At 42.0% G+C, this 23,804-nt stretch overlaps 1 protein-coding gene across 10 annotated transcripts in view; it reads left to right on the top strand.

The window, feature by feature from the left end:
- Positions 1-23,804, top strand: part of dock10 (dedicator of cytokinesis 10) — a 332,745-nt gene that overhangs the window by 286,821 nt on the left and 22,120 nt on the right. For 7 of the 10 annotated variants that reach the window (XM_048604383.1, XM_048604388.1, XM_048604391.1 and 4 more), the window contains 5 exons: positions 620-733; positions 1,409-1,414; positions 19,869-20,015; positions 21,375-21,585; positions 22,210-22,400. In XM_048604383.1, the coding sequence (XP_048460340.1) occupies positions 620-733; positions 1,409-1,414; positions 19,869-20,015; positions 21,375-21,585; positions 22,210-22,400 (669 nt within the window). The remainder of the gene's footprint in view (positions 1-619; positions 734-1,408; positions 1,415-19,868; positions 20,016-21,374; positions 21,586-22,209; positions 22,401-23,804) is intronic. The other 3 variants (XM_048604384.1, XM_048604392.1, XM_048604389.1) reach the window with 1 other exon arrangement.

The raw sequence follows: 23,804 nt of genomic DNA on the forward strand, positions 1-23,804 counted from the left end.
GGCTTTCATAAGTTTCAAAATCTCCCTTCCCCCTACCGCATCCCAAAACCAGTCCAGCTCGTCCCTGCCTCCCTAACCTGTTCTTCCTCCCACCTATCCCCTCCTCCCACCTCAAGCCGCACCTCCATCTCCTACCGACCAACCTCATCCCGCCCCCTTGACCTGTCCGTCCTCCCTGGACTGACCTATCCCCTTCCTAACTCCCCACCTACACTCACCTTTACTGGCCCCATCCCCGCCTCTTCGACTTGTTTGTTTCCTCTCCACCTATCCTCTCCTCTATCCATCTTCTATCCGCCTCCCACTCTCTCCCTATTTGTTTCAGAAACCCCTTCCCCTCCCCCTTTTCTGATGAAGGGTCTAGGCCCGAAACGTCAGCCTCTCTGCTCCTATGATGCTGCTTGGCCTGCTGTGTTCATCCAGCCCTGCACCTTGTTGTCTCGGATTCTCCAGCATCTGCAGTTCCTACTATCTCCTATCACTTTGTCATGTGTTGTCACCTGTTACTTGTCCTAAGCACCACCCTGTTGTCAAATCACTTTGCAGGTTATTCTTTAACGGCAGAACACAATTTCTTTCCCCCAACTAAATGTTCACATAAACATTTTATTCATTACAGAGATTGTCGGAACTCTACTACACCATTCATCGATCCTATCATAAGATCACAGAGGTTGTACATTCTGAAAAACGCTTGTTTGGAAGATACTATCGTGTCGCTTTTTATGGACAGGTAAGTGCAATGTGATAATGTAACATTTACAATTACACCTTGCTCTGGACATTGCTTTTTGCGTACATGAATTGTAGCAAACTATAAATGTACTCTGTACCAAGCCTGTCTCAAACCCAATTTTAAACAGTTTCTAAAAAAAACAGTGAATTATTCTTGTTATCTTATTTTACATTCAAAGCAGTAATTTCATGACTATCATGCCATATCTGCATGAATTGCTTTCACAAAAATGATGAGCAAATTTGACACATTTACATTTGATTTTGAAATACCTTATGAAGCACTGATCTTGAAATATAATAAACATAATGTACGATTGGTTTTTAATATATATGAGACATGTATATTTTCTGATTCCGAAAAACAATGAGCATTGAAATTTTACTGACACTATGGGTCACAAAGGCATCAGAGGTTCCAGGCATCCAATTTACACTGGTCTGTCAAGCACTGCAAACTTCTTCTTAAATTCACTATTCCTTCATTCGGTGCAACTAATGACAGTTAGATCTCTGTATTAGTAATGCATAACCCTTGTAAATACTCCAAGCTATAGAAATCTAAAATGTACATGCTCATTAAATTGGGAGCAATGTTGCTGAATTGTTTGATGCACTTTGGCAGTAGTGTATATACTTAATGTGGATTTTTCCTTTCTTCCACTTCTTCAAGGCTGTGGTAAGTTCTCTTCTTGCTCTTTTTTGAAGGCCCTTTCATTTCTGCTTGCTGATCCCTCTAGCCATCTTTTAACACTACAAACAAACAAACTAACATTGGTCATTTATTAACTATACTGTTGGAAATTATGATCAATCAATCTGAGATATAGAAACATGCATCTCATTGCAGTGTTACGTTTCTTGTTTAAAATATTAATGGAAGAAATGTGTTTTCAATAACTAATCATGTTTGGCACTGGTCTAGATCATCTGCAACACACATATTACGACTGACTATCTAAGTAACTACATTTGCCATTAGTTTGGGATTACTGATACAGACTACCATCTCCTGAGGTATATGCAGTGAATTGCCCAGATGTTAAGATGCAATTCCAACCCATTGCTTGCAAAAACGATTAGTCATTGCTTACACGATCTTGTACAAAGTCAGATGTTGAGGTGGAACTTCTTCGTACCAGAGCAGGTTATTAGTAAATAAAGTTGTGGCCTTTGAATTTCCCCTTATGTCTGTTTGTGTTCATGTAAGAGAAGAGTAAATCTATGCTGATGTTCTATCACTGCCATTGAATAATCAAGTAATGTTAAAAGGTGGCACATTTATAACAGAGATAGTAGGAACTGCAGATGCTGCTGTGTTCATCCAGCTCTACACATTTATAACAGTTCCCGACTGTGGGTTAAATTTAGCCTCTGATGGAATGAACTTCTTTCCCTTAAGTCTGCTATGACAGGAAAAGAAAGAGATTTGCATTTATATAGTGCCTGACGTGATCCCGAAGTTCCAAATACTTTTTAGCAAATAAATATTTTCAAGAGTGGACTTCCTTGCAACGTGGGAAATGTGGCAGCCACTTTACACACAGAAAGATCTCTCAAACAGCAATGTAATAAATAAACAGATCTGTTTTTCACATGTTATTCAAAGCACATATTTTAGCTAGAACATTGGAAGAATTTCCCTGCTTTTCTAGAAAGAAGTCTGTCATTTCTGATGATGCTCTTCTGGGCTAAATGTTATTAAATGTACTGTTATTCGCACTTGTCCTCCTCAACCACATCTTAATGATAGCACCAGTTCTTTAATGCTAGTCTCATACTGCAAGTGACAATAAATGGTCCAGCTCAATGGGACAAACCATGTTTTGCTTGTATAATATGCAGCTAGAGGCAAAGAATCACACAAAATATGTGGATGCTGTGGACTACCTTTTTTTCCACTACTTACTCATTTCGTTCCAACAATATTTGTTTTGTGTGTTGCTGATTTGCATAGATCTTCCAACACATTCTGCAGAAACAAAGTTATTATTCTAACTGGGGGGAGATAGTAGGAACTGCAGATGCTGGAGAATCTGAGACAACAAGGTGCAGGGCTGGATGAACACAGCAGGCCAAGCAGCATCATAGGAGCAGAAAGGCTGACGTTTCGGGCCTAGACCCTTCATCAGAAAAGGGGGAGGGGAAGGGGGTTTTGAAATAAATAGGGAGAGAGTGGGAGGCGGATAGAAGATGGATAGAGGAGAGGATAGGTGGAGAGGAAACAAACAGGTCGAAGAGGCGGGGATGGAGCCAGTAAAGGTGAGTGTAGGTGGGGAGTTAGGAAGTGGATAGGTCAGTCCAGGGAGGACGGACAGGTCAAGGGGGCGGGATGAGGTTGGTCGGTAGGAGATGGAGGTGCGGCTTGAGGTGGGAGGAGGGGATAGGTGGGAGGAAGAACAGGTTAGGGAGGCAGGGACGAGCTGGACTGGTTTTGGGATGCGGTAGGGGGAGGGGAGATTTTGAAACTTGTGAAATCCATCAGACTCCATTTTCTCCCCCTTGGTCCAGGAACTCCCTACCTATGTCCGTGACACCACCCACGCCCTCCACCTCCTCCAGAACTTCCAATTCCCTGGTCCCCAACACCTCATCTTTACCATGGACGTCCAGTCCCACTACACCTGCATTCCCCATGCAGATGGCCTTAAGGCCCTCCGCTTCTTCCTGTCCCACAGGCCCGACCAGTCCCCCTCCACTGATACCCTCATCCGCTTAGCCGAACTCGTCCTCACACTCAACAACTTCTCTTTCAATTCCTCCCACTTCCTACAGACAAAGGGGGTAGCCATGGGTACCCGCATGGGCCCAAGCTACGCCTGCCTCTTTGTAGGTTACGTGGAACAATCCCTCTTCCGTACCTACACCGGCCCTAAACCCCACCTCTTCCTCCGTTACATTGATGACTGTATCGGCGCCGCCTCGTGCTCCCACGAGGTGCTCGAACAGTTCATACACTTCACTAACACCTTCCACTCCAGCCTTAAGTTTACCTGGACCATCTCTAACACCTCTCTCCCCTTCCTGGACCTCTCTGTCTCCATATCGGGCAACCACCTAGAAACCGATATTCATTTCAAGCCCACCGACTCCCACAGCTACCTAGAATACTCCTCCTCCCACCCACCTTCCTGCAAAAATGCTATCCCCTATTCCCAATTCCTTCGCCTCCGCCGCATCTGCTCCCAGGATGAGGCATTCCACTCTCGTACATCTCAGATGTCCTCGTTTTTCAAGGACCGCAACTTCCCCTCCTCAGTGGTCGAGAACGCCCTTGATCGTGTCTCCCGCATTTCCCGCAACTCATCCCTCACACCCCATCCCTGCAATAACAACTAAAAAAGAATCCCCCTCATCCTCACGTATCACTCCACCAACCTCCGGATCCAACGCATCATCCTCCGACACTTCCGCCATCTACAATCCGACCCCACCACCAAAGACATTTTTACCTCCCTACCCTTATCCGCTTTCCGGAGGGACCACTCTCTCCGTGACTCCCTTGTCCGCTCCACACTCCCCTCCAGCTCCACCACACCCGGCACTTTTCCCTGCGACCGCAGGAAGTGCTACACCTGCCCCCATACCTCCTCCCTCACCCCCATCCCAGGCCCCAAGAAGACTTTCCACATCAAGCAGATGTTCACCTGCACATCTGCCAATGTGGTATACTGCTTCCGCTGTACCCGGTGTGGCTTCCTCTACATCGGGGAAACCAAGCGGAGACTCGGGGACTGCTTTGCAGAACACCTACGCTCGGTTCGCAATAAACAACTGCACCTCCCAGTCGCGAACCATTTCAACTCCCCCTCCCATTCCTCAGACGACATGTCCATCCTGGGCCTCCTGCAGTGCCACAACAATGCCACCCGAAGGTTGCAGGAACAGCAACTCTTATTCCGCTTGGGAACCCTGCAGCCCAATGGTAGCAATGTGGATTTCACAAGTTTCAAAATCTCCCCTCCCCCACCACATCCCAAAACCAGTCCAGCTCGTCCCTGCCTCCCTAAACTGTTCTTCCTCCCACCTATCCCCTCCTCCCACCTCAAGCCGCACCTCCATCTCCTACCGACCAACCTCATCCCGCCCCCTTGACCTGTCCGTCCTCCCTGGACTGACCTATCCCCTTCCTAACTCCCTACCTACACTCACCTTTACTGGCTCCATCCCCGCCTCTTCGACCTGTTTGTTTCCTCTCCACCTATCCTCTCCTCTATCCCTCTCTATCTGCCTCCCACTCTCTCCCTATTTATTTCAAAACCCCCTTCCCCTCCCCCTTTTCTGATGAAGGGTCTAGGCCCGAAACGTCAGCCTCTCTGCTCCTATGATGCTGCTTGGCTTGCTGTGTTCATCCAGCCCTGCACTTTGTTGTCTCTATTATTCGAACTGGTTTTTCAGCTTTTACCTGCCATTTTGCATGCACACAGTGCTCATTTAATATTACACCACATGGTTTAAGTTCTCCTCTTTGCTTCTCACAGTATAGGTGGGCTAAGTTTAAAGTGCAGGGTGCTGAGTTATAAATGGATATAACAGCTTGATCCTGGAATCGTAAAATATTAAACACTCAAGCCTTCACCAATGTTTTACTGCATATGAAGTAGATAGTCTAAATTGACTTATCTCCTTACTTAGTATCAGAAACATCAGAAGTCTTTTGTTTGGTACACTTACAACCTACAAAACCTTAGCATCTGTGATACTTTTGTCATACTTTTGTGCCTTTTCCCATATAAGTTACTTTTTGATATAAAGTTGTTACTCTGTCGTTATATCACCTCCCCCCACCCCCATAAATGGCACTGAAGTAAAAGGTAATTTTGTTTACCTGTTTCTATGCAGGTAATTATTGCAGTATTTCCAGCAATGATTAAATTCTAATTAGTTTCCAGTTTGCTCACTTAGAAAGAGAGGCTTAATATTTTCTTGAGCAGTTAGATGAAGCCACAAGTCCCATATACAGATTGCCTCTAACATGATCAAATGAGCAAGTGAAAAAAATTGACCCAAATGATTATCCATGTTTATCCAGTAGGTTTTTTTCTACCACTAACATTATTCAATTAGATACAGTTTTACACAAACTTTAAATGTGTTTTATATTTGCTATTGTACATGAAAGAAAGTGCTCACTTATATAATTCCCAGAGCAATTTAATGCAAATGTTGATGATATTAGTCCAATTCAAAGAAATATGCACAGCTTCAATGAAACAATATGAAAGAAAGTAATATCTTGGATTTGAAATTATTCAATAATTAGTAACTAAAAGAAAATTTCGAAACTAGTCTTTTTCAGAATAAACATTGTTATTTTTGGTATTGGGAAAAACAATTGTGTTGATATAGTAACAAAAAAGATCCAATAAAATTATTCAGCAGTAAATACCAAGATTTGGCTTATTAAATTATAGTTGCCTTATTTACTTCACAAAATCCTATTTTTCAACTATACCCTCAATTACTTCACTTAACTCCAATACCTGTGTCTGCACACCGTATATTTTTCACATTCTATTGTATTGAAAGTGCAGGGTTTTTTTTACATGAAACCAGGATATTCTTATTCTTGAAGGGGCAAGTGGCAATGTCAGAAGGTGACACAAAGTAATAAGGAAAAAAAAATAATATAGAGACATAAAGTTAAATTCTGCTCACTGATTGTGACATACTCCTGAGTTTGTTAACCCTGCTGTAATATCACGTGGTACCACATATGGCCATTTAAGTCCTTGTGATCTGTAATGTAGCCAACCATCAAAAGGGTTCTAAATACCACACTCTAGTCATATCAACAATGTTAAACCTCACCCATCTGGTCTACATTAAGTGCATCGATAATGCTTGTGATGAATAGAATATACAATCGGTGGAATTTTCCATTGCCTTGGGTAGTTTTAGGAATATATATCAAAAATGGATAATGTCAGATTTTCAATGTCAAGAAAATAATTTCCAATTTTTCCTTTAGGGTTTAACCAGTGAGTTCAGAACCTCACTACTGAGCAGCGACTACCTTAAATCCATGCATTTGCATTTCATTAGCTAAACTCGCCTCATTTCTTTGCAGCTTCTAATTCTCTCTTCCTTCCCTGAGAAACTAGATGGAGCAAATTCCTGATATGAAAGTCAGAGTGGTAACCTGGCGGCAGCAGCTCACCACTTGCTTCTGTCTTTCCTCCAATTCTTATTGCCCCTACTATGTCACTGCATGCACTGTGAAGGACACTATCCTCCTCCACCCTTCATCTAAGCAAGTCAGCAAAAACAAACCATAAGCTTCACCACTTCATCATGGCTGTTCTCAGACCAAATTACAAATCACTTCAAGCCCATCAGGACTTCCTTTTGGAGCACAGGGACTCTAACAAGGAACAAAGAAAATTACAGCACAAGAACAGGCCCTTCGGCCCTCCAAGCCTGCACTGACGTGCTGCCTGTCACAACTAAAAAGAACAAAGAAAATTGCAACTTGTGTTCTTCTGCCAGATCGCATTATGTATGGGCACACAAACACAACTCATGCATCTACACAGGGTGCATCTTAGGCCTGTTGTACCTAGCTTCACGTGTTAGTGCTTACTCACTTTGCACTTATTTAGATACTGTCAGCCTCTGTGACTTGCATTCCTTTGCAGCACATAAGGAGAGGCAGCATCATGGCTTGCAGAACTGGACAGTCAAAGGGTGAACATGTTGCTGTACGGCACCATGCTGCATCAATTTTACACCTGCAGCCGATGTGGCAAATACATTGCTTAAGCTTCAAGCAAGCAGTCATGTGTGAAAGTCAAAGGGGAATAGTCCTTAGTGGGATCGTGGGGAACAACTGTCTGTTAGGCAGTACCATCCCTATCAGTCGGGGTACCATTACCGTCAGTCGAGGGCTTGTATGATTCCAGTCCAGTGGGTTGGACACCATCAGACCTTCAGGTCAGGTGTAACCAGTCTGGGATTACAGGCACATCAGTTGGACACATCAGTTTGCAGGTGGGCTAGTTTTTCTGCTTTGAGCTAAAGGGAGGGACAAAATATGACAACAGTGGATGGAAAACCAGTGGTGATGCAGGATCAAGAGAGGCGGGAGGGTGTGTGTCTCCAGTGATTGAGCAGAAATCACAGCGGGCAGGAAATGTTCATAGCTTGAGGTGGGTGAGCACCATTGAGCGGACATGGTGCTAGGGTTCCAATCCATGAGCCTTGGTGAAAGGTGTACACAGTAGCAGAGTTAAAGCTGTTACCATATTTCTTTCTCTGTTCTGCTGCTCAAAAACAACTAGTGAAATAGAATTCATTTCTGTATTCCTAAGTCTGAACCCATTGTCTCTCCAAGGTGGCAACTTTACACATCTAATATCTGTCACTAATCAACTTGTGCAACTCAAAACAGGTGTTGCCAGTTTCTTGCTGCCTTATTCAGTTTCAATATTGTTTGATAACATGGTAATTTCACTTCAGACAATTTTGTTTATTCCACACTGATTTTGTGAACTTGCCTCAATCTGATCAATGTCGCCATTTTAGGTTTGTCATCCTTTTAAAGCCATTTTAGTACATGAAAGGTTTCAGGTATTAAAATCAGATGATGAAAGTTGAATATTGGTTGTTCATATTTTACAACAATCAATATCACCATATCTTAACTCTCAGTTCATTTGTCACGCTTATGCTTGCTGAGCTATATTGGCTATGGTCGAGGTAACATCTTGATTTTAAAATGTGCACCCTTATTTTCAAATCACTCCATAGTCTCCTCCCTTTTTATCTCCTTAAACGTCTCCAGTCCCCTAATTGTCCAAGATTTCTGTTCTCCTCTAATTCTGGCGCAATTTTAATTACTCCACTCATCATGAGTTTGCCTTCAGTTCTCTGGGTTCCGAGCTCTGGAATGCTGTCCCGACAGCTCTCGATCTCTCTACCATCCTTTTGTTCTTTAACATAATTCTTAAAACCTAACTTGTCCCTCAAAATTTTAGTCATCTGACCTACTGTCTCTTTTTTTTCGCACAGTGTCATTCTTGGTTTTATAATTCTCCTGAAGCATCCTTGGTCATTTATATCACAAAATCTCAGCAAACATGTAAATTATTGTTAAGGTTACAACAGTTATTGCAGCTTCTTTGGCTATTTTTGCAAACTGGATTTAGTGATGTTTCAAAAAATTGAGTGCACTATTGTTATACAATGTGGAACATTTATGTCTTAGCTATGGTGATAGAATTAATTCTTAACATTGATTTCAGTGTATATCTTAGGAGTTACAAGAATCAAAATGGTACACTTAGCCAGTGCAGACATGATGGGCTGAATGGCCCCTTATTCAAGTCTGCCAACTTTTTTAAAGAGAGAAACAGTGTTAATGTATGTAGTCATCAGAACTGAATGCAGCTGGAAAATGATAATATTTACGCTGATGACTAGGGGAGAGGGTTACAGTGGTTGGGGGAGTGGGGTGATGGTGGAGAAGAAAGAAGTGAGACAAATAGACAGAGACAGTGCTGAGAGAGAGATAAAGCAAAACAAAGAAATAGATTGCTGATAGGAAGTCAAGGATGAAGTAAATCTGAGTAGGTGATAATGGGAACTGTGCATATTGAAAACTGATAGTGTTGAGTGTAACCCCATACAGAACTGAATCTGGGATTTGGGAATGGGAACATAAAAGGACTGTTCACGCTCTGAAATTGTTAAACTCACTGTTGAAGCATGAAGGCTGTAAGATATCTAGGTGGAAGATGAAGTGTTGGTCCTCATCCATGCGTTGAGCCTCACTGGAGCACTGCAGCAGGCCTAGGACAGAAATGTTGGCATGGGAACACCGTTGTGTTTTCAAGTTACAGGCAACTGGAATCTTGGGATCATTTCTACAGATAGAGCGGAGGTGTTTAGCAAAGTAGTCACCCTGTCTGCGTTTCATCCCCTCAACATACAGCAGATCACATTGTGAGCAGCAAATACAGGACTAGATTGAATGCAATACAAGTAAATCACTTGTATTGTTGAGTCTGGGGCCTTGGACAGTGAGTATTGCACCTTCTGCTTTTGCAAGGAAAGGTGCCGTGTTGATGTCGGGTGGTATTGGAAATAGAGGAGGAGTAGACAAGGGTGTCCCTGATGGAATGGTCCCTGCAGAATGCTGACAAGGGAGGGGAGGGGAACATGTGTTTGGTTGTGGCATCCCAAAGGAGGTGGAGGAAATGGCAGCTTATGATCATTGTTGTGAAAGAAGAGCGAAACGGTCAGGGCAGAGCTGTGGGAGATGGGTTGGTCACTGCTGAGGGACCTGTGAGCCACGATATCAGGGAATCCTTGGTTGAGGACAAAGATGGACATGTCTGAATGATCCCCCACCCCGTCCCGTACCCGTCCCTGTCCCCATCCCCAGCAGCAGAGGTCGGCATCTTCAGAACAGATGCGAAAGAGTCGGAGAAACTGGGAGAATGGAATAGAGTCCTTACAGGAAGCAGGGTGTGAGGATGCATAGTCAAGGTAACAGTGGGTTTGTAATGGATAACGGTGGTCAGCCTATCCCTAGAAATGGAAACAGAAATATCAAGGAAGAGAAGAGAGGAGTCCGAGATGGAAAGAAGGAATTTTTTCCAATTCCAGATGAGATGTTTGTTTTTATTTTTATATAAGGCTTGCTCTTGTAATTTCTTAAAGACTCCACATGGTGACACCATTTGTTAACAAATGACTACAGTGCTACTGTAACATGCTATCAGTATTCTGATGCATTAATATGTAATTCTTATTGATTAAAATATCACGTACAATTAAAATAGTTGCCCTGATTAGAAATCTTAATCTTGTGTTACACCACAATAATATGATCATCATTTTAAAAATAAATTGCTCAAATTTTACTAGAATTTTATTTGGCTATAATATTCATAAAGTAAAGTTGCCATTGTCCCAGAGGACCTTACAGCTGCTCTCTCTACCTGAATATTGACACATAATGTGCAGATATAGCAACAATTCCTGATTTTTCGAATAAACCATGGTTTCTCAGGCTAATATTAGTGTCAATATTAAACAAGGAAAGGATTGTGCTTGGCTGTAGGTCCCCTATAAACATTTAGGCTATTAAAATACAATGTAGGATCTTATAAAAACTGAAAACTTGCATGAGGTCTCAGAAAGCTTTTCTCACCTGTGCAACTGTACTCAGAGTATGTCAATACTTGGAAGAATTGGTAAAGAGGAAAACATAGTGGAGCAACAAAGTAAAAATATTTCTTCCAGGCTGTGGTAGTAATTAAACAAGGTTATTGAATTCCATTATTTTTAAATTTCAAATTTTAGGTTTTACTTCAATGTTAATTTTGGAAGTGGAAAGAAATTACAACATGGCATTCCTGTAAACAGTTTAAGTGTAAAGAGAATTCAACCTGAATTAAGCCTTTAAACCTAACTTATAGCTTTAATGTAAATGCTATGGAAATTTTGATGAAAATACTAATTCCACATAAATAGGGTAGTGTTGGTGAAGAACATAGGTTGATTCTTACCGTATTTTAGTCAAGTTTCATGAAGGGTTCCTCTCTGCCGGGCTGAGGAAATCTTCTCACACTATCAATCCAAACTTGCCTCATTAACTCCCTACCATGCCCCAGTGGTGGCCCTCTTGTCTGATGCTAGCGCGAATCTCCCACTCACCATAGCTGAAGTACGCCAGTGCTGGGTCATCCCGGTATATACTGGTACCCCTCTAGTGCAAATGCTATGCTGGAACCTCAGGCTCAGTGAAATGTTGGCAGTCAGAATTGCCCTTTACCGTCAAAGTATGACACAAATCACAGCATTTTGGTGGCATGGTTGACACATTCTTGCTTGTACAAGTGTCCGTTCCTATACCCAGGGTACTTTAAGTGTCAGGCAACACAACTCAACAGTCCTTAACCATATTGCACTTTACAAAGCTGTCTAACTCATTGCTACACTTGCCCGAATGCCCACTGTAGCCCAGCGTCATATCTTTGATGAATGTGGAGCCGTCACGTCGAGGACAGCCTTCAAAAAATTAACTTCTTTTTATGATCAGCTAAAGTGAACAGAAGTCAAAGAGAAGCAGCATTTTCTTTTCGGAGCACAAACAAATTGCTCACATGTTGAGTACCAGCAATTTTACATTCAATAATTGATCATCATACCCAGATCTAATCTATTGGAACTAGGTATCAATTAAGTCCAGTCTGCTTGTAGTAAGCAATGCTGCAGCACAGGATCATGCTACAGGTGATGCTCTTTTTGATCAATATCCTCATCCTCTTTCTCAGGAGAAAGTCTGCTTCAGTTTTTTAGATTCTATGATATCCCATCTCTGCTTGTTCTGTATTGTGCACAGCCTAACATGCTATGATTATATGTGGTACACTCTATCCAGAGAATACGGCAAGGTCCTACTTGACTGGTCCAATGAGCAGATCCTCTGTTCTGGATACCATCTGCTCTACCAGGCCCCTGGTTGAAGAATGAGCTGCACTTGACCCCAGACAGTGAGTTATGGAATGAAGTCATCTGCTATACCTTCAGTGGGTAGCCCTGGTCTCCTGTGATGAGCAAATGATTTCAACCAGCACTCTGCAGGTCCATCATTGTTAGAAATGCCCCTTGAAGAGCCTCCCATTGCATCAAAGTGAAAGCCACGTTTTTGGCCATCAAGCAAAGAGTGACTCTGCTCACTCTGCCATGGTCAGGGCCATTTTGATTCATAGGGAGATCATGGAAGGCAATGCAGATCACGCTGAACATGTGAGTATCAGGCTTCTCCTGGTCATCAGGTTCCATCCACAGAACCTTCATTCCATACCCCCGCAGCATCCCACATGCTCCCACACCCTACCAGCACACCCCATATATTAAATTGCCCCCTTCACCGTCGTTGTACCCTTTGTATCCCATGCTGCTGCTGCCTATAATCCCCAGTGTTGAATCCCACCATTTCCCTACTTCTACAGGGTCTAGGGATACTCACTCATGACATTCATTATACTAAGCCCTAAGACTGACAATATTCCCACTCCAACCTCACATCTCACCCCCCCTCCACCCTGACCAACTTGGACAGACAGCACGGAGTAATGACTGACTGCACCATGACTGCTGTTCATGCAACTCTTTAACAGATGATCCATGACCCCCTTGTCTGTTTGCACCGGACCTACAGGACCGACTGTGGCCCACCCCCAGTGAAACTAACCCCCTGATCTTGACTAACCTTTTCCAAGCCTCTGGAATGAGATTGGATGATGCCATTGACTGACTGACAGCAGTCCCCTCTTCACCTGAATGAGAACTACTGCCCATTTAGTTTTTGCACATGCAGTATGTTTGTCACACATTCTGCTGGCACATGCTGTAGATGCAAGATTGATATAGCACTGTGCCATACAGTAATATGTCCATCCCCTTGTCCCCTTACTGCTGACAAACAAGAAAAGCTGTCTAGCTTTGTGTTTAGGCTAAACAGCAAGGCAAAATAGAAGTACCATATGCCTCTAAATTGCAGCTGAGGCTACACTAAAATGCAGGGTAAGATATTGTGAGCACCCAAGTCGATGCTGAGTGAGTCAGTCCTAAGAAAGGAAACAAGCAGCCCTGAGATGCAGCCTAGGCCAATCAGTGACATGGGTGCCTGTCCCTGTGTGTAAAATGTCCTGGCAGCAGCATTGCAATGAAAGGTGCTAATGTGCTCCAAAGTGCAGCATTAAAGTGTTGAATTGTACTGTGTGTGGATCAGAGATTAACCATGACAATGCGGTGAGGCTGGCTCATGGCAGATGCCAGCACTGGTTGATTGGGATGTATGTGGTCACTGCCCATGGAGCATATCCTGAGTTGTTGGTAACAGGTGTCCAAGGTGGAGTTCCAGAAAAGAAAATGGCAAGCTGCACTCACCAGGTACACATTTAAGACTTCCATGTTAGTAATTTTCAGTGTCCAATTTCTATTTGGCTGATGGTAGGATAAGAACCTGCAATGAAGCCAGGACTTCAGGGGTTAAGTTATGAGAAGAACATATACAAATTAGGGACATAGTAGGAACTGTCGATGCTGGAGAATCTGATATAACAAGGTGTAGAGCTGGATGAACACAGCAGGCCAAGCAGCATCAGAGGAGCAGTAAAGCTGATGTTTCGGGCCTAGACCCTTCTTCAGAAATGGGGGAGGGGAAGGGGATTCTGAAATAAATAGGGAGAGAGGGGGAGGCGGATAGAAGATGGATAAAGGAGAAGATAGATGGAGAGGAGACAGACAGGTCAAAGAGGCGGGGTTGAAGCCAGTAAAGGTGAGTGGAGGTGGGGAGCTAGGGAGGGGTTAGGTCAGTCCAGGGAGGACGGACAGGTCAACGGGGCAGGATGAGGTTGGTAGGTAGGAAATGGGGGTGAGGCTTGAGGTGGGAAGAGTGGAGAGGTGGGAGGAAGGACAGGTTAAGGAGGCGGGGACAAGCTGGACTGGTTTTGGAATGCAGTTGGGGGAGGGGAGATTTTGAAGCTTGTGAAGTCCACATTAATACCATTGAGCTGCAGGGTTCCCAAGCGAAATATGAGATGCTGTTCCTGCAACCTTCGGGTGACATCGTTGTGGCACTGCAGGAGACCCAGGATGGACATGTCGTCTAAGGAGTGGGAGGGGGAGTTGAAATAGTTCGCGACAAATATCTGCACCTCCCATTCGCGAACCATTTCAACTCCCCCTCCCACTCCTTGGACGAACCCTGCCTCTTTGACCTGTTTGTCTCCTCTCCACCTATCTTCTCCTTTATCCATCTTCTATCCACCTCCCCCTCTCTCCCTATTTATTTCAGAACCCCCTTCCCCTCCCCCATTTCTGATGAAGGGTCTAGGCCCAAAACATCAGCCTTTTTGCTCCTATGATGCTGCTTGGCCTGCTGTGTTCATCCAGCTCTGCACCTTGTTGTCTCGGATTCTCCAGCATCTGCAGTTCCTGCTATCTCTCATTCAGTAGAGATGTTAGGAAGCAGTTCTACACAGAAAAGGTGGCAGAAGTCTTCCACAATTTGCAGTGGATGCTGGTTCAGTTGTTAATTTTAATTCTGAGATAAATATTTTTTTGTGAAGCAAAGGAATTAAGGGAGATGGGCCAAAGACAGGTATATGGAGTCAAACCCACAGATCAGCCATGATCTCATTAAATGGTGCAATAGATTTGAAGGGCTGAATGGCCTACTCCTGTTCTGATGTTTCTGTTATGAGAAGTTTAGGTAGTAACGAGCAATGATTCCCACAAACAGGCCTTTTGCCACTCACTACTGAGAATTTCATTACGACACCTGGAACTTAGTTGGAAAATGAGACTTTGTGTTCCTGATGTTGCGAAAGGCCTTGTTTGACTTCTGACGTGAACCCCCAAATTTCTCGCCATAGCCCACATACTAAATACGTGAATAGACCTACGGCATGTAGAAGGAGGTACATACTCAAACAGATCATGGAGCAGCTACCAATTTTTGCAATAATAAATAAAACATTTGTCAGTCTTCTCCAGTGAGTCATTAATCAAACTCCAGAGAAAACTAAAACTGGAGAATACACAAAAGATCTATTGATGAGGGCAGACCTCAAATAATAATGCAGGAGTATGCTTTTGTTATTTCGCTAGTTCTGCCCTTTGAATAAATAACACATTTAAACATTTTTGACATTTTTTGACATTTTTCTACATTACTTTCAATAAAGGCAACCTGCAATTTGTAAATGCCTTTAATGTAGGAAAATGTTCAAAAGGACTTCACAAAAAATGTGGTGAAATAAAATTGAATGTCAAAGAAGGGGTGTTTATTAGTGGTAAGTTAAAGCTTGATCAATTAAGTCAATTTCAGGAGGATTGGAGGTACGGAACTTGAATATTGGTGAAAAATATATAGTATAATATTTGTACCATATGATACATTACTTTATGGTAACGGTCCTACAGTATAAGAACACTGTTAAATTAACTATTTAGGAATTGTCTTGTTAAGACCAAAATGAAAATCTTTAATAAATGTCTTTTTATCAGCAATGCTCAAAAAGTGGATGTTAAAGAAGTGCGAATTGTGAGGTGTTGCATTTTGTTAAAGCAAATCAGGGTGGGACTTATACACTTAAGGGTAGGGCCCTGGGGAGTAAGTTCCTTGAAAGTGGAATCACAGGTAGACAGGGGAATGAAGGAGGCGTTTGACACTCTTTCCTTCATTGGTCAGAACATTGAGTATAGGAGTTAGGATGTCATGTTGTGGCTGTAAGGCCACTTCTAGAATACTGCATTCAATTCTGGTCTCCCTTCTCTAGGAAAGATGTTGTTAAACTTGAGAGGCTGCAGAAAAGATTTACAAGGATGTTGCTGGGACTGGAAGGTTTGAATTATGGGGAGAGGCTGAATATGTTGGGGCTTTTCCCCCTGCAGTTTCAGTGACTGGTGACTTTATAGGGGTTTAGAAAATCATGAGGGGCATGGAGATAGTGAATAGCCAAGGCCTTTTCCTAAGGTGGGTGAGTCCAAAACTAGAGGGCATAGGTTTAAGGTCAGAGGGGAAAGATTTGAAAAGGATCTAAGGGATAACTTTTTCATACAGAGGGTGGTGGTGCATATATGGAATAAGCTGCAATTACAACATTTAAAAGGCAACTGATGGGTACATAAATAAGAAGGGTTTAGAGGGATATGGACCAAATCCTGGCAAATAGGTCTAGGTCCAATTGGGATGTGTGGTGAGCATGGATGAGTGGACCGGAGGACCTATTTCCATGCTATATGACTCCATGATTCTAATTCCAACACATGAGTGTTGTTATTTGAAGGCACAAACATCAGTGGGGAGGCATGGGTGACAGTGATGCAAACTTGAAGAGTGGAGAGTTTGATAGGGGTGACAAGGCCAGTTGTTGCACTGAGATACAGAGGGATGAGATTGTGAAAAGATTTAAATATGAGTGCCTCCTTTTCTGGTGTCCTTGATCCTTGGGGTGTCTCACTGTTGCCCAATTAATGCTGTTACTGAAGAGAGCCACCCTTTATTGAGCTCTCGCCAGCTCTCCAGCTAGTGGGAGAAGCCCCAGTCACTTACATTAAATTCTACAATATATCGTGCCCTGTATAAACAGTGTAAAGACATTCCATTGATTTACTGACATCAATCAATCCATGTATGATTATCAAGGCTGGAGACAATGTGCATGCATTCATTAACTGGGGCAGCAGTGCCTTGGAGAAGTCATTTCAAGGATTTCTGAGAAACAATTGGAAATTGATTAACATTGAAGGTACAGAAATATTACTCAGCTCCACAAAAAGGTAACGCGTGACTGGTTTCAGTTTAGAAATTGCCACATAGGTACAAGGGTTTGTTATGGGAGGAATATGTTGGCAGCACAGCTTGGAGAATATATTGTATTGCTGCAGTCAGTGAGATTTGTCCCCCAGAAGGAATGTGGGAGGAAATCCCACTCTCTGGAGTTGTCAGTCAATCTGATTAGCCAGCAGCTTCTGCAGTCTTGGCAACACCATGCTCAATGAGAGGTGATCCTGGAGCTGCAGGCAGGCCCAATTGATCCCTAGATCCAGATAATCAAGGGACATGAGACAAGGAAGGTTTGACAACGTTAGGGAGATTGGGACAAGAGGAACTTGGTACTATTTTTGATGCATACAGGATGCCTTCCAAAGATAGTAAATCGTCTTTCTTCCCACAGCTGTACAAACTTTAAAAGATGGACTACTCATACCAACCATATTATGGTGTAGGCTGGGTGATATTGAGCACAGTTGACTGTTAATTATTTATTTGCACCCTCCATATTATTGTGGTGAGTTTAGCAATGGGAGGCAAAGTGGTGGACCTGGTACCTCTCTCCATTTCACACATGCTTCTTATTGAAAACACAACCAACAGGGAGCACATAATATTCAGATCCTCATTTCTGGGATGTCTTGAAATTCAACATGATGAATATAGTTGAAGGAATCAAAATAGTAGCCTCTTTAAAAGAGTGAGAACATAGTAATCGATTATTCTACAATGATTCTGTGCTGTTAGATTGCTTACTTGAAAAAAAATTACTGAGTCCTGTTAACTCAAATTGAACATGAATGCTATTGAGGGAGTTCTTCTTGGTTTCTGGCAAAAAAGATTTGCTCCTGATTCCATCTAGCTCTCTTTAGCAGTTGACTGGAGCCAAACAAAATGGCTCACAACTTTGCTTATTTGACACTGACCCAAGTTTTTAATCATCAAAGTCTCCTAGTTCCATTTAAACAAGAACATTTATCTTAATGATTTCGGGATCCTGACTGCCACTGTTCCAGTTATCCACACATATGCTTTCTTCAGGCACTTTTCCTCAAGCGTACCTCTTGCTGGTCTCCAGTGTTCATAGAATCCCTACAGTGCAGACAGAGGCTATTTGATCCATCAAGTATGCACAGACCCTCTGAAGAGCATCCCACCCTAACCCAGCCCCCAACCTTATCTCGATATCTCCACGTGCACTATGGCTAATTCACCTAGCCTACACATCCCTAGACTGTGTGGACAATTTAGCCAATCCACCCAACCTGCACATCTTTGGGCTGTGGGAGGAAACTGAAGCACCCAGCAGAAACCTATGCAGACACAGGGAGAACATGCAGTCTCCAAACAGACAGTCACCTGAGGCTGGAATTTAACCCAGGTCCCTGGTGCTGTGAGGCAGCAGTGCTAACCACAGTTCCGCCTTATAGCCAAACTCCTACTTGTCCAAAAGTCTGCTTTTCATGTTCTGTTCTTCACTCGTTTTCCATTACATAACAGCACCTCTCCGTTCTACTCTTAAAAACATAGAACATAGAACAGTACAGCACAGTACAGGCCCTTCAGCCCACGATGTTGTGCCAACCTATTATCCTACTAAGATCAATCTACCCTGCATACCCTACATTTTACTATCCTCCATGTGCCTATCCATGAGTCGTTTAAAAGTCTCTAAAGTATCTGTGTTAAAACAATTATTTTAAAATCTTTGCGACTGGTGTGAGCTACTTTCCCTCTCTACATTTGCAACTTCCTGTCATCTTGTATTCCAGCCCAGACCCTTTGGTTTTCTGATTCTAACCTCCCACACATACAATGCTACTTGTTGATGCCACACGCTCAGCTACTTTGGCCCCACTCTCACAAACAGCCTCCTCGTCTCTTGATGCTGTAAAATGTTTTCTCAAAACCCGTCTATCCAACCACGCTGGGACATTTCTTCACTCTGAAGTTTCTTGGGTGTTCTGTGTTAAAAGAAAATTGAAAACGGGGTTTTCTGGTTGATACGAACTTGGGTTTAATGATTGAACCATTATAACATACTTGGATTTTGTTGAATTTGTTCTGTATAGTTTATCCAAATAATATAAACTAACATATTAATATTTTAACAACATTATTAAATACTGGAAGTTTGAGCTCAAATATGCATTGAAATTAAAAGTTGTTTTTCTCCCAACTCTTTTAATGCAACTGTTTGCACCTCCTCCTCCTTAGCATTTATTTCCACTTTCATTTATTGTCTTCTGAAATTCTTTTGTGATTTGAGGCATTAAGGGGGATGAGGCTGGGGGACATATTAACAGTGTGTTTCTGCAGAATGAATGTTAATCTTTACTCCCACCAGCAAAGTTTCAAAAATATCTCATGCTATTTGCAGTTAACAGATGAATAGAGGTAGTTAAGTGGTGGCCCATTGGTTAAAATTGTACAGTGCAAAGGCTGCCCATGAGCTGGAATCTGTGTGATGAGTTATTTCAGCAGGGTTTTGCTGTGGTGACCTGGAGGCACCAGAGGCTGATTAATTTCCGTTTGGGTTCTGCAGAAATACTCCAATTTTTTTCCCCAAAAGGAAAGTTTAACACTTACTTATTTTGGCCTCATCAGTCATCACAACAGCTTCTCTTGAGCTAGATACACTTTTTGGCACTCTACCAAGGTTGTGTTAAAAGGCTATTATGACATGTCGGATCCAAATTTTGACTGAGAAAAATACAAACTGGAGATTAGACCTCAGCCTTTCTAGCCTGTGCAATGCTGTTAACTACTGTATTAACCAATTAAATTATTGTATGAAACCTGTGTTTTGATTTCTGTACTTGTTTTTATTGATCAGGCATTTTTTGAAGAAGATGACAGCAAAGAGTATATTTATAAGGAACCCAAACTAACTGGGCTGTCAGAAATTTCTCAGAGGCTATTGAAACTATACTCAGACAAATATGGAACAGAGAATGTGAAAATGATCCAAGATTCTAACAAGGTAAAAGCTGCAGACACAATCCAGGAAGGTGTTTAATGAATTTTTTTAAAAAAAATATATAAAACTAGAGTGTAATAATACATATTTAATTGTTTAATCATGTGTCTGCTGTATGTTATCAATGAGCCACTTGAACTTATGACTTTTTGAAATGGAAGTAAATTTAAATTCAAGTGTCATTAATTCTGCAAAGCAGCACGTATCATTGGCCTGGCTATTCTGATTACCAGATTGGAGCAGTGCAGACTTGTGTTGTTCTGAGGAATCCCAGACTCAGCTTACTCCATTGGAATTGCCAGGAAGCTGAAGATTTTAAGAAAATCCTGTGGAACCCTCCTCAAGAATCCACTAAAGGTGTAAAATTTGGAGAGTTCTGCTTCTGTTAATCTAATAGTCACCCAAGGAAGGTTAGACAATTAAAAACCTAGTCTAACTGTTGGGGAACTATTAAACTGATCCACCACACCCTCATATGGCACACATGGTCCAAATATCCTTCCCCCGTCCCCTTACGCCCCTGAAATTCTGAACCAGGTTTGTGATGTTAACCCAACATGATTTTACCCCCTGTGACTTGTCAACTACCAACACCCCCACTACCCCCACCAACCTGAACCCAACATCTCCATCTGCCACCAGTCCCGGCAAGCCCCTTAGGGTCATAGAATCCCTACAGTGCAGAAAGAGATCATTCTTTCCATCGAGTCTACACTAATCCTCTGAAGAGCATGTCAGGCAGACCCAGGCCCTCCTCCCGATCCCCATTACTCTGCATTTACTCTGGCTAATTCACCTAGCCTGCACTCTACGGGACAATTTAGCATGGCAAATCCACCTAACCTGCACATCTTTGGATTGTGGGAGCACCTGGAAGAACCCAATGCAGGTGGTTGAGAACATGCAAACTCCACATAGACAGTCACTCAAGGCTGGAATCAAACCTGGATCCCTGATGCTGTAAGGCAGCAATGTTAACAACTGAGCAACTGTGCTGCCTCACTGTACCCACACAACACAATGCCCCCTTAGCCAGCTGTCACCCTAATCCCTCACTTCAATATTATACATATCCTTTTGCAGCAGCTGTCAAAGTGTTTCACTATGCTGCTGAATATTTCAATCTCAGAACATAGCTCACTGACTGTTACAAAACGGGGCATGGTTTGATCATCCCCGACTAGCTGTGCATTGCATTTCTGAAGGAGCCAATATCAGAATTACCATCTTGAAATGCGGAGGTCAGTACTAATGTAAGAAAAAGGAGATAATTAGCAAACCAATTGTGACTGCAACTCCTGGAACTATCTGGGCCAATCTGTTTGTATTATGCATTTCAGATGTACTATTCTTTTCACTCAGGTCAATCCCAAAGATTTGGATCCAAAGTTTGCCTATATCCAAGTTACCTACGTCACACCACACTTTGATGAAAAAGAACTCACTGAAAGGAGAACGGATTTTGAAAAACATCACAACATCAAACGTTTTGTGTTTGAAACCCCTTTTACTCTGTCTGGTAAAAAGCATGGGGGAGTAGAAGAACAATGCAAAAGACGGACAATTTTAACAAGTGCGTAATGATTTTTAAACATAGAGAATAAGCTCCAAATACCCTATTGGCTTTGATCACAAACAAGGTGTTTAATGTAAATTGAGTAGGCTAGCACAAATAGAATTTCTGCATGTTGACCAATCCAATTCAGTAAATTAATCATTGGCCACAAATGACCAAAATTAAAATAAATAGTACTATCCTATGATCTTCATAGATCTATTATGAATTTAAAACAAGAGGAGAATTTCTATAGAGCTTTCCCATTCTTCAGTTCCAATTTCTGTTTATCTGGTGTATCTCTAAGGATTCTGTCAAAGTTGGAAAAGTAAATCCTCTTGGTTTTCCAGTTTAGAATGTTATCCTAACATAGACATTTCCTGCAGAGTTGACCAATTAGTAGGATTGAGAACGTGGCCAGTCTTTTCCCTACCCTACCATGACATGCCAAGATCAGTTATAGCACTCGACTATTGTCACGAGAATAATGTGGCTGACTGAACGTAAGCCAAGGATTGGCAGTGAGAGAATAATGTTGCATTTATTGTGTACCTGTATAACATACCATCATTTGTATGAATAAGTGAAATCATAGTTTTATTATGTTTTCATTTTACACATTCTTTTCATTGGTTAACACAGCTAGCCAGACATTTCCATATGTTAAGAAGAGAATTCAAGTTGTTAACCAGCAAAGCACAGAACTGAATCCTATAGAGGTGGCAATTGATGAAATGTCAAGAAAAGTTTCAGAACTAAATCACCTATGTTGTATGAATGATGTGGACATGATTCGCCTGCAACTTAAACTACAGGGAAGCGTCAGTGCCAAGGTACTTGTATTTTTTGTTGTAATAATTTTTTAATAATTAACGACTAAGCCTGACCATATGCTGCTGCATGTATTTCTCAATGAATGCCATGTTCAAAATCATATCCCATTTTACTGGGACAACACATTCTGAACTAATTTTGCAAAGATTGTAACCAACACATTCATTTACCTTATAACAAACCTGCAATCATTTTCATGATATACAATGTTTAGTCGCTACTTTAACAAGATTGAAGAGATGTGTTATTTGTGAGAATTAAGAAAAGGCATGTATTTATGTAGAGCTGTTACATCCTCTAGGACATCCTGAAATACTTCAGGCATTGCTGGCAAGGTGTATTTATTCTCCAATACACATGGAGGTGATCATAGGATCTCTCAATGGTTAGCTGTGATCCAGAGTGTTCCAGAGTAGAAGCCAGTAAAGAAATCCAGAACATTGACTCAGTGATGAGATGTGCCAAAGTCACCAAGATGTATGACTTGGAAGAGTTACCCAAAAAGATCATGTTCCAAATGCATTGCTCCACTTGTACTTCTCAGCAGAGGAGAAAGATATGGCACCTTAAACATTCTAGCCTTCTTTCGTTACTGCATGGGAGTGTCAGCCGAGGCTAATGTCCACTTACTGACATTAGACCTATTCTCATTCTTCAGTCCTTCTATAGCATACATGTGTATATGGCATTACACAAATGTGGCAGTAAGCCACACCTCGTAACAGTACTTGAAATAAATGCATCTTCAGTGTACGGAATAAAGCAGACAGGAGCTGACGTAGGAAGTATATAAATACATGGCCTCATTACATCAAGGAGGATTTCTGTGGCATATGTCCAGATGGAATTAGTCAAGTAAATATTAACAGATGTGAAGACATGCATGTATGTTGCAAGGAAAATAGGCCATCCACAAATTAATGAATTAAGTAATAGGGCCATAATGACTTAAATCTGACAAGGAGGAGTGTGGGAATGGCCAAAAATTAATCAGTTAAATGAATGTAACCTGAGTAAGTGAAATCTAAATTATAGTAGATTAAACTACAACATGATATCTTGTGCATTACATCTGCTTTGGTGATTTAATGCTATTTACTCTCCTTAGCCCCTCTTTTTTGAAGAAATAAATAGCCAAGTGAATGAAGAATATCTCAATATACAACATTATTATTGATTTTTCTTGATTGTGTTAGAGGTCAAGGTATTTATTTTAACAAACTTTCCCCATCGATGATTAAATAAACCAGATTAAGTCTTGGTTATGGGAAATTAGGAATTGGGCAAAAAATAATAGCAGTGCAGACAGCTCACCTTCCTGGAAGAAAAGTCAGAGGTGAGCCAATCAGCCAGTAACAAGACGGTCCTACAGCCAGAAAGAGAGAGCCAGTGCTGAGAGAAGA

The sequence above is a fragment of the Rhincodon typus genome, chromosome 13 (genome assembly GCF_021869965.1).
Source record: "Rhincodon typus isolate 14 chromosome 13, sRhiTyp1.1, whole genome shotgun sequence".
In the NCBI taxonomy this organism is placed as follows: Eukaryota; Metazoa; Chordata; class Chondrichthyes; order Orectolobiformes; family Rhincodontidae; genus Rhincodon; species Rhincodon typus.